At 45.6% G+C, this 11,523-nt stretch overlaps 1 protein-coding gene across 1 annotated transcript; it reads right to left on the bottom strand.

The window, feature by feature from the left end:
- Nucleotides 1-1,572: 1,572 nt before the first annotated feature.
- LOC124973836 (protein FAM240B-like) lies at nucleotides 1,573-9,739 on the bottom strand. Its single transcript, XM_047537545.1, has 2 exons — nucleotides 9,597-9,739; nucleotides 1,573-1,666 (listed from the first exon to the last, which is right to left on the bottom strand). Exons 1-2 carry the CDS (start codon nucleotides 9,737-9,739, stop codon nucleotides 1,573-1,575), a joined length of 237 nt encoding a protein of 78 aa, XP_047393501.1.
- Nucleotides 9,740-11,523: the final 1,784 nt, after the last annotated feature.

Raw genomic sequence — 11,523 nt, 5'->3', positions numbered from 1 at the left:
GAGGTGGCCCACTCTTGTAAACACACCTCTGATTTACCTGGCACCCTTTGGGTTCTGCCATCTCGTCTGTAAGCCTGGCACAGTGAGTCTTTCCTACCCAGTGTCTCTCCTGTCCCTCCCCATAGATGAGGCTCTCTCCAGTAGCAAGGCCACCAAGGGCCATGTGTCTCGGCAGGGGTCTAGAGCTTATGTGTTGTATGCAGATGAATAAGAGCCCAGATCAGGGCTCAGGCATCAAGCATCATTCCCCAGATCTCACTGTGATGAGTGCAGTGAGTCCGACCCTTCTTGTTCCCTGTGGCTCTCAGTCATGATGAGGTCTCTGATTTTCTAGAGCAGCAGGTCCTGACCGCACATGTCATCCATGAGGTCTGACATGTCCTCCCCAGCATTGTGACGCTGCGCCCCCACTGCCCCTCTGTCTCTCTGGCCCCTGTGTTCCTTGGAGGCCCAGGCCTCCCTGATGTATGCCCTCTGCTTCTGTCTTGCAGTAAGAGCTCCCTGGCAGAGTAGCGCTCTCCAGTGCCACTATAGAAGGCCATAACCTGGGACCTGCCAGGAGGCTAATGTGGAATGGCTTCAACTTTCAGAATGTGTCTGGGGCAGCTGATGCTGACACTTGCTGTACCAGGAGAAAACTGGCCAAGGCAGGTGTGCGAGGCCAGGGCAGGCAACGTCAGGGTGAATGCCCAGGGCAGGGACCCACTGTTTACTTACTACTGCTCTGCTTTCTCCCCTCCCTCCCTTCCATCCTCCCTCCCTCCCTCCCTCCACCCTTGCCCCACAATGGAGAATGAACTTGCTGTTTAACCACTGAGTTGCATCCCTATCCCTGGCCCTTTTTTATTTTGAGACAGTCTTGGTAATTTGCTGATACTGGCCTTGAACTCACAATCCTCCTGCCTCAGCCTCCTGAGCTGCTGGGATCATAGTTGTACACCCCTGCACCTGGCTTCCGACATGTTTTCAATTAAACAGGTTTATGAAAAACCAAACCCAGATTCACAGGAAGAGAAAAAAATTGAGTTCACTGTCAAACCATCCTGTTCAATTTTTAACATAATGATAGCTTTATTTCTGCAGGCAATTCCATCTCTGTATACGTAAATGGGGGAAAAGATAGCAGAGGTTCTTTTTGTTGTGCTTTGTTTTGTTTTTGACTTTTCCATTCCAGGAGCTATGGGGAAGTCCAGTTTCCATTGAGATCTTTACCTTCTGGAAGTTGAGAGGAAACATTCAGATTTCAGAAGCCTAAGAGGATGGGGAACTAGCGTATGCTACATGGATCTTTGAAACCGGGGGGAGGGGGCTAATTCCAAGAACTTTTTATATTAAACAACCAAACTTGTGATCCCATTTGCAGTCACCCTGTCCTCTGTGCAGAGAGGACTGAGGAGGATAGTAACTCCCAGTAGCACTCAGGGTGGGGGGTTTCCCATGTAAATCCCTTCACAGGTGGGTGAGCAAATGGAGCCCCTGCTCAGTAACTCAGCATGACCTGGGTGCTAGCTTTTTCTCCTAGAAAGGCCCTTGGTGTCTTGCTCTCTTTGAAGCTGGTGAGGCAGGAAGTCCTCAGTGCACAGGGTCAGTCAGCTTCACCTTCTCATCTGGACTGTCCAGCACCCTCAGGCTCTTCTCCAGCCTCTGCTTCCATTCTTCCCAGAGCCTGGGGAGGGGACACAGCACATGAGGTCATCAGCACACTTGTCTCCAAAGCTGCTGTCCCTGCAAAGCATCTTCTTTTTCTTATCTGAAGTATTTTTAAAAAGGAGCCCAGGGATTTTATAGGAATAAAGGAAAGGAATAGAAAGATGGGTGAAGACTGTGAAGAGGTAGTTTCTCCCACATTTAATCTTTCCCAAATTGGTATTAGACTTCATGCAATTCCTATCAAAGTCCAAGGCAGGCATTTCTGTAGCAACTGACAAGCTGGTTGCCAATTGTGTCTGGAAAGCTGCATGCGTATAGTCCGAGGTTCTGGAGGATCACTTGAACCCAGGAACTTGAGGTCAACCTGGGCCTCAATAATATAGCAAGACCCCATCTTAAAAAAGCAAACCCAGCAAAAAATACCCCTAAAATAATTTATATTGTCTTAATACTTAATATAAGTTAATATAAATTAATCTTAATAGTTAATTTATATTTTATCAAGATCACTACCTGATCACTAGTTGATTAATATAAACCTGGGATCATTATAGTGTGACCTTGGCAAAGGAACAGGCAGGCAGGTGTTGGCACAGAAAAGAGTCCAGAAATACACATTAATGTGGCTAATTTATTTGTGGCAAGGGGCAGAGACAACTAAATGAAGGAAGGAGAGTATTTAAAAAAATGGGTGCGTCAACATAGTTAAACATCTATGTTAAAAAAAATGGACTTTGAGTCTGCTGTGGTGGGAATACTTTTCCCACACTCCCCCCAAAGCATGTATTGAAATCCTAACCAGCAAGGTGATGGTGTTAAATTTTCTCAATTATGGACTTGGAAGAAAATGGAAAGGATCTGGAGGTGCTGGGGTTTAGGTAATAAAACCAGCTTAATACAGAAAAATCCAAATGTATAAAAAAGAACAAAGAAAAATTAGATGCGTGTTAATTTTCCACTCTTGTGAATAACTCTCAAATGAATGCAATGCTTAATACTCTTTCCATCTTCCAGTCTACTTTCCTGAGAGAGATTCCCCAGATGAAATATTGTAACTTAGAGGAGATAAATATTTTGAAGGCTCTAGGCACCAAATTGGCTCCAGGAAAACTTATTTAAGACTCTGCTCAATTATGGGCCCAGGAAAGAATGGAAATGGAAAGAATTTGGAGTCAGCCTGTTGTTTAGTGGTGCTTGTGGCTGAAGCACGTTAGCAACCAAGGACTGGAGTTGAAGTGTGGACAGAATGAGGGATGCGGGGAAAGTCACAGGACATCAGCTGTCATCTTCTTCCATGTTAACTTAGAACAGAGGTCAATGACATTTCAATAGGCCTTGCCTGCTCGAAGAGGGGACGGAGGGCCTGGAACTCCTGTTCCCAGAGCAGGAAGATGGCCTGAGAAAAATGTGTCGAGCTTCTAGAAACTTCTTTTCTGATGTCCACCTATTAGTAATTTTCATAATTATATTTCTTCACTGGGTTGTGAACTAGTCATTCTGTGTTGTAATTTGTAATCAGCTTCTCCAATTGGGAGAATGTCCAGCTTTACAAAAGCTCCCTGGTACACATCTCTGAAAGGCCCTGTAACAAAGTCCTCTTCTACCTATGTTGACTTTTGTCACCTGGGCTCTTCCACCCCTAACTAACAGGTTTGCTGTGGGGGTGGCATGGAACTTGATGAACTTCTTAACAATGTGGATTCATTCATTCACAAAAGGAGCTTGGCTCTGACTTGGGGTGGTGACCATGAAGACTGGGCCCTCAGATGTGGCCTAGGCTGACTGGGGGCTGCCCTACCTGGGCAACTGCTGGGGCTCTGTTGCAGATATGCCTGTTTCTGCCCCCCAGGCAGATGCCAAGGCCAAACTTCCTGCAGGCTGCCCCCAGTTGGTGACCCAGCACTGCTGAGCACAGCCATTCCTACAGCAGCAGAACTTCTTTCCCAGGTGACTTTGGCTCAAGGTCTCCCCATCAGTGTGGCCAAAATTTATGAGGCCTGTCCTGCTGTCCACCCAAGCCTCCTTCCTCTCCTTCCTCGGGCATGGAGGTCAGGCCTGCATCAGAGTTTGAAGACTCTTGCCCCCTTCTCAGGATTCCCCTGAGGGATGTGCTGGAGCTGGCTTATGATACACAGTTTGTGAGGTCTAATTATTAATTAGTAGAATTTAGAGTTATTAAATGCAGACACTATTAAAAGTAAATTATAGAAGCTTATAGTTAATTAAATTGTATCAAAACAAAAAGTGATAAATATACAGAATTCACCATTTCCTATTTTATCACATCTCACAGACCTCTGTGCTCCACTGGGGTCAAGGCCTACTGCCTGTGTATGGTGAGGGCCCTGTGTTATGGGGAGCCGTAGCCAAGAGTCACCTCAGAACTCATCTGCATGGACAGCACCGGCAGCCTGAGTAGACTATGGCAGGAACATTCACGACATGCAAATCAGCAAACACTGTTAAACACAAGATTTGGTTTACTTTGGTCACTGCCAAACAAAGAACTGTCCCTCTGGTCGAATTTAGACAGTCGCTTGTTTTTGTAAATAAAGTTTTATTGGAATAGGGCCGTATTTATGTGTTTACCTATTTTGTTGACAAATGGCCATAGTTGCTTTCTCAGTACAATGGCAGAGTTGAGTCATTGCTGCACAGACTGTATGACTAATTAAACCAAAAATATTTACTACTTAATCCTTTTGGAAAAGTATTTGCTGATCCCCTGGTCTAAATTTAAGAGAGTCATTGAGGAAATTTTAATAATGCAGATTAAAGTTAGAAACATGTCATGTCTATAGCTAAATTTTGGAATTCAAAAAAATGATGAAAGTGCTCTTTAAGAATTAAAAACAGTTGATTATGATCAATGACGTGAACTTTGCTGAGCTGGATAGTAATCAGACACTTATTTGTTGTCTGATTTTGTCAGTCTTGGTTGAATTGCATGGTTGGCTGTAGATACAAGAGGGTGGTAAAAACTCATAAAAGCAGGCTGGGAGAATCAGCTGGCTACCTAAAATTTCCAATAAAGAACATATTGTGTTTTCCTATTATGTGTAAGTGTGTGCTATGGGGCCTTTGTACCAGTGAGACCTGTAGCAGACTTGGGCATGTATTTACCTGTGTGCGTTCCCCAGAGCCGGCTGTTAAGAACTGATCAGCTCACCTCCACCTCTTTCCTGCTTTTCTTCAATAGGTGCTTCCACCAGTAAATCTATGCACACCTCATCTTGCCTTGCCTCTGCTTCTTAGAGGACCCGAATCAACACATTTGGTCTGAGGCATTGTTCTAGGACACGGCTTAGGAATCTGGGATTCAGAACACAATTATTCACTTTTTATAGCAGCCCTGCCAATATTTTGCCTAACAGTGAAGGATTCAGGTCCCCATTTTCCTCAGTGACCTTTAAATCCTGGTTTATGAATATTTAGACTGATTGTGGCTCCTTTTTGGTCAATATCTTTCATCACTGTTGCTTCTGCTTAATTTTGAGTTCTCAGTAAATTGGTGAATATAAATGGAGCTTTTACTTTGCAATGGAGGCAGTCTTTGTGAGGAAGACAATGCTTAAAAATTAGTGTACAGATTCAGACACGTGAGAGGAGTGAGAAAACAGGCATTAATGCTCACGAGGAACGTTTTAACCTTCAGCCTAGAAATGCCTCATTTTTCAAATGGGGGCCAAACAATGTTTATTATTTGATGTTCTGGATTCTTCTGAGCTATTCAGGAGTTGTAGTTCCTGTCTAGGAACACAGATTCTCTTGAGAAGTATGGGCCTTACCAAGAAAGCAGGTGATGTTTGTGAAGCTCTTAAACCATAATTATAGTGTCCTTATTGGGAGCCAGTAAGGATCAGTTTGGCCTGTAATTATACTTTTCCATCATTTGCTGGCATTAAACATCTGTGTTATTTGGGGCCCCCTAACAAGCAGATTTAGGGGAAAGACCTGGGGATCACACAGTGGGAGGAACCAGAAGTGGGTAGGAAGGGCCACTGGTCTGATGTGTGTGGAAGAGGGACAGAGAGAAGAAATGATGGGTGGGAAGAGCCCCGCAGCACAGCCTGCTTCAGAGAGAACTCTGCTGGGCTGATGGGGCATCTCTGAGTAAACCTTGTCCCTCAGAGGAGCCCTGTGTTGCAGGACTTCTGTGGAAAGGCCACCCGTGCCATGCCTGGCTGCTGGCTGGGGCAGCTTGGCCACCATGAAAGATGTGGAAAGGCGGCAGCTAGAGGATCAGTCAACTGCTCCCCAAAGGAGTGCTGAGCGGGGCCATGACCGTGGCCACCATATGTAAAGATGAATAATGGAAAGAGCGATCCCTACCCTGGAGGAATGTATGACTGACAGATTCTCCATCTCCTATTTCAGCTCTTGTTACTCCAATCTTCTCTTCTGTGCTTTGGTTTAATATGAAATGTTAGATGGGATTCTGCTCCTCTTCCTGCATTCCTGTAGGGAACAGGTCTTTAGAGTTACTTTCCATGGTGTGGGGAGCGGGGTCTGAGCTTGGTTTCTTTGTGACCTGCTACTCACTGCCCCAGTCTCTGGTCGCAGGGCAGATCTCAGTCAGCTGACACAGGCTGAAAAGCTTCCACATGCTCATCTGAGCAACTCAATTTACCAACCACACTTTCTATTCTTGGTTTAAATGACAAATTTATCTAATAAATGTCCTCTCTGATTATCCTTTGTAGACTAACTCTTTTCTTTTTTTTCTTTTGGTAGTGAGGATTGAACCCAGGGACCTTTAGCTGCTGAGCAACAGCCCAGGATTTGTTTATATTTTATTTAGAGACAGAGTTTCACTGAGTTGCTTAGGGCCTTGCTAAGTTGTTGAAGCTGACTTTGAACTTGTGATTCTCCTGCCTCAGCCTCCTAGGATTATGGGCATGTGCCACCATGCACAGCTCGTAGGCTAACTCTTGTGAAAAGTTTGAAATTGTGGTTCACCTGGATGGCTCATTGAGAGCAGGATATTCTGTTGCTGATGGCCATAAGCATCCTGATGAATAGAGCTGATGAGCAGGCATCAGAGTGGAGGGAGCGAGTGGGCTCTGGACAGGACTGAAGCCCTCTCCCCTTTGCAGTCTCACCAGATTTGATGTCTGTCCAACACTGAGTTCCTCTAAATTCTGAAGAGGTACTTTAAAGACCTCACTGTTTGCATTAAACATTATTTTTTCACCAAATCGCTGTACAGTTTCTCAGATATAGCTATAAGCTGGTCACTTAGATTTAGATGTTGACAGATTTATCATCTAAACAGATGCTTTTAAAAATAAAAGGGAATGAAAGAAAGTTAGACTGGAAGGATAGCTGCAGGACCAGCCCACCCCAGGCAAACCAGGAGGTATGATTGGCACAGAATCCATGCCATGCTTGACTGTTGTCACCCTGTCCCAGGGGATTGTTTACAAAGAGCCCCCAACTTCTCCAGGGGAACAACATAACCACTGTGTTACTGGACTGGAAGGAACAAGGGTTGGTATTGGACCGGGGTTTGGCTTCCCTTGTCCTGCAAGTACACACCAGGGGATGGTCGCTCTGTTAGGACAGTGTTTCAAACTGTTCACTCAGATCAGTGGGGGTTTAAACAAATGTTCTGCCTTTCTGGTTTCAATTTCAAATTATCTAGACTCTTCTTGAGCGATCTGGTAGCAAGTAGGTTTTCATTTGTTGGCTTTCAGATGAAGAAGGTTTCAGGTTTTCTCCTTTTTTTTATTTACAGTTGATAAAAGTGTAGCTCTGGACAGTGGGCTTCAGAATGGGTGAACAGACCACAGAAAAGTCCTCTCCCAGCTCCTCATGACCCTCCTGTCCCAAGCAAGGCAGAAGTGACATCCATGTCTCTAAACATCCATTTGGGAGAGATGACAATGAAGTGTCTAATGATGACACATGTCGAAGGAAGAGAACATGACCCCATACTGTGTAAGGGGTCCTTTCTGGGCATATGGGTGCCTGGGAAAATAATGCATTTGCTCTATGGATCACTGGCCATTGGTGGCCTTTTAAAAAAATTTCTCCTAAATACCCAATGCCACAGTCTCATTCGAGTAACTGGGGAAAATAGGAGCATGCACGTCCCTCCAGTCTGCTAATCCACCATCTAAAAATAGCCACTTATAATATCTAAGCACATTTTCTCTAATCGTTATCTTATACAAGCATATTACACTTGTTTACACACACACACACACACAATCTCTATCCCTAGAAAAATCAAATCATATCACAAAATTTGCCTTTAATCCAGCACTGCAGGGCTTCTGGAAAGGAAGTTACCATACAGGGCTCAGTGTGGGGTCCGGCTTCCAGAGAACCAGTGGTCCGGGAGTAGGAGAGGGAGGTGTCCTCCCCCCATGGCTGCTCTAGAGTGTGACCCTCAGGGGAGTGCCCAATTTTACCTGGGTATGGAGGGAGGCCCCTCTCTGGGCTTAAAAAGTGTTTTTAAAACTTGATGTTGACAGCCAGGTGCAGTGGAATGCTCCTATAATCCCAGTGGCTCAGGAGGCTGAGGCAGGAGGACCCTGAGTTCAAAACCAGTCTCAGTAACTTAGGGAGGTCCTAAGCAACTCAGTGAGAGCTTGTCTCTAAAATCAAAAATAAATAAATAAATAACAAGGGCTGGGGATGTGGCTCAGTGGTTAAGCACCCCTGGGTTCAAATCCTGGTACAAAAATAAAAAATAAAATAAAATAAATAGTTTAAGCCATCAGAACTGTGCCTATTGTTAGCTCAGTCCATACTGGACAGACACAGGAATCAGGAGTCTGCTGTCCAGCAAGTCACCCACCGACCATCCCCCTAGCTAGCAGGCTGTTCCCACCTGATAGAGCTGCTCCAGGTCACTGCACACCTGGGGCAGGTGCTGGCCTTGGATCATAACCACACACACACGGGATGTGTGTTTCACACACCCGTGAATGTGCCCCCTGGTCAGGGAATCTCTTTGCCTAGAGTGAGAATGTACACCTGCCAACAGGATGGCCACGTTCCCCTTCTTCCCCATCTTCTGCTCTTCCCATCCCACTGGGGGGTATTTTTGTGAAGCTGGTTTTGCGTGTACACACTCATCTGTCAGTGAAACCTGACACTTCGTGTGACCTCACGTGCTGGGGACTGTAACAGTGAAGTGGAGAGGAAGAGCTATTTTTTTGGTTCATGGAGATACAGATGACAGGGCTTCATTTTGTTTGTGATTTAAAAAGGTGTATCCACCTCTGTGAGCCATTGGCTCTTAACAGGGACCCCTCCGCCTTCCAGGGAATCTCTGTTGGTGGGATGAGAGTGGAACCCTCCAGGCCAGGCTTGTGCTGAGCACCTTACAAAGCACAAGACAGCCCCACACAGCTGAGAGTCATCTGGCCCAAGTTTAGTAGTGCCACAAACCCTGTGGCAAATGGAGTCCAGACACACCTGAGAAATCCTGGTGCAGATGTGGCAAGACTGGGTGCACGGCTGTACTAACCTTGGCTTCTAGTTTCTGTGTGACGTGCCAATCTCTAGACCAACCTTGTTGAGACTCCTCACCTGGAGACACAATCCGGGCAGGACTTGCCCTACCCTAGAGCAGCCTGGAGCCGGGACCAGCTGCAGTCACGCCACAGCCCGAGGCCCACCAGAATCATTCGAAGGCACCAACTGGGTTTGGGTTTGCACCTGTCCCACGGACCCCAGCAGGCTCTGGCCTAGACTCCCACTAGTTCCTGCCTTCTGCCACTTGACCCAAGCCCAGACATGTGGAGAGCCCTCCCTGGGACCTGCTTCCTTCCAAGCTGCTCTCACTCTCTCCTGCGCTGGGCAGACGGTGGCACCTCTCCTCTACCCATCATTGGACAGCAGATGATGAAACTGATTCAGTCCCTGCTCTTCATGTCTGGTGAGTTTCTGGGGAAGCCTACTGACCAATGGTAATGGAGAAACAGTCCACCTACTTTCTCAGGGCGCTCCTTCCCTGGCGATCCTCCTCCAGCTCTCGGTAGCAAGTCTGTTTGCTGATTTCTTTTTCACAGTATCTCTTGAGTTCGCGGCAGGTTTCACAGCAGAAGACTTCCCAGTGGATGTATTGATTGTTCATCCCTGAAGCACAAGAGGCACAGTGAGGCCCAGCCCTCTCAGTAAAGCCACTTTAATTTTGGGTGAGTCTGAAGCCAGCTGCTGCCTGATGCTTTTTCCTGTAAGTGTAGACACACCACACGCTCACATTTGAATCTGTTTTCTCAGCTGCAGATGACGATGATGACAGTTACATCAGAGAATGTTGGGAACACGTTTTTGAAATGAACAGAAATAAAAAGTATGTCTGGTAGCCCTTCCAGACTGTTTCTGTAACAGCCTGCACCTTCCAGTGCCTTCAAGCAATTTTGCAATTCTGTAAATTATAGAAAAATTATAATAATGTAAATGATTCTCTGAACATAGAAATTCAAATAAGTTTTGTCCAGTGGGATGCAAATGAGAACACTTATGGATATCAATCCATTTTTCATCTGCTTGTAAATTCATTTGAGGATTCCCGACTGCCTACATTTGTGTGTTCTTTGAATTTCCCTTTGAATATCGGTCGAATATTTTCTCACTATTTATAAGTAAAATAAAATCTTTGGCATGCATTCTTTCTATATCTGTATGAGAGTCATGATTTAATCTTTCTTAAACTATCTTTACCTTTTATTTTATAGTTTGTGTGTGAGTGTGTACATGTGTGTATAAAATGACTAATCAAAAACTCTGGCCAGGCACCATGGCACTTGCCTGTAGTCCCAGTGATTCAGGAGGCTGAGGCAGGAGGATCACAAGTTCAAGGCCAATATCAGCAATTTAGCAAGGCCCTAAGCAACTCAGCAAGACCCTTTCTCAAAATAAAAATAAAAAAGGACTGGGGATGTGGCTCAGTGGTAGAGCACCCATAGGTTCAATCTTCAATAACAAAAGCAAAAACAAAAATAAAAGCACACACAAAAACCAAACACAAAGCAGAGCAAAGGCAGGCACTCAGTAAATGTTATATTTTTTCCATTGTTCCTCATACAATGACAATGACCTCTACCGTTTGAGTATTTACCTGTACTTTTACTTATGCCCGATAAGCATCTTACACATATTGTTTCTTTGCTCCTCACTGCAACCCTATGAAATGGAGGACTCTCCACTCATGTCAGATGAGGACACTGAGGAGACCCTGCCCATGGCCTTACCACTGAACATGGGTGTGCTGGGTGGACGTGAGCTTGGGTCTGCTCATCTACCCAGAGCCTGCTCCTTGCTCTCCAATCCTCAGCACTAGGAGTGGCCACCATCTTTGCAAATGGCTACGTCCTCAGCCAGCTAGCTGGGTCTGTGTGTGAATCTCAGGAGAATGCCATGCTTCAGGGTGTGGGCTTTGTGCCTGAAGGTGCCAGTTTTCTGGACCGTAGGGGCTTCTTCAGGCAGGCAGATGTGAAGCACAGCAAAACAGATCTCTCCCTGCCTGCTGGCCACACCTGCTCAAAGTCTCAGCCTGGCTTCAAATTGGAAAGGGAACTTGTCCCTCCTCCCCTGCTCTGAAGTCCAGTGATTCCACGCCAGCCAGGTCCCCCTGGGTCAGTCCACAGGACTGGGTTTGGAGAGGAGTTTAAAATGGACTTCAGAGAAAAAAAATATTATTTAATATTTACAGTACATAACATTTCTACTACCATTATGTTATATTTCTAATAGGATCTGAGGCCACTGTCAGAGGGACAGTGAAGCCTTCTTGACAGAAAAGTGCTGATATAGGAGGAATCTTGGAAGGGAAAGCAGCCGCTCTATCAATTCTGTAAGATTTTAAAAGCCCACGTTTCTAACTCTTCCTCCTGGGCCTGTCTTCTAATCGTCTGG

This window comes from Sciurus carolinensis, unplaced genomic scaffold (assembly GCF_902686445.1).
Source record: "Sciurus carolinensis unplaced genomic scaffold, mSciCar1.2, whole genome shotgun sequence".
In the NCBI taxonomy this organism is placed as follows: domain Eukaryota; kingdom Metazoa; phylum Chordata; class Mammalia; order Rodentia; family Sciuridae; genus Sciurus; species Sciurus carolinensis.
The sequence above is the reverse complement of the archived record's forward strand: the minus strand, read 5'-3'. Positions and strand labels throughout refer to the sequence as shown.

What these genes read in the sequence shown, in the direction of transcription:
- LOC124973836 (XM_047537545.1), bottom strand. Translation starts at nt 9,739, where the DNA reads ATGAACAATCAATACATCCACTGGGAAGTCTTCTGCTGTGAAACCTGC. An exon ending in GGAAGGAGCGCCCTGAGAAA is followed by an intron (nt 1,667 to 9,596) that starts GTAGGTGGACTG and finishes TCCCCTCCCCAG; the next exon opens with GCTCTGGGAAGAATGGAAGC.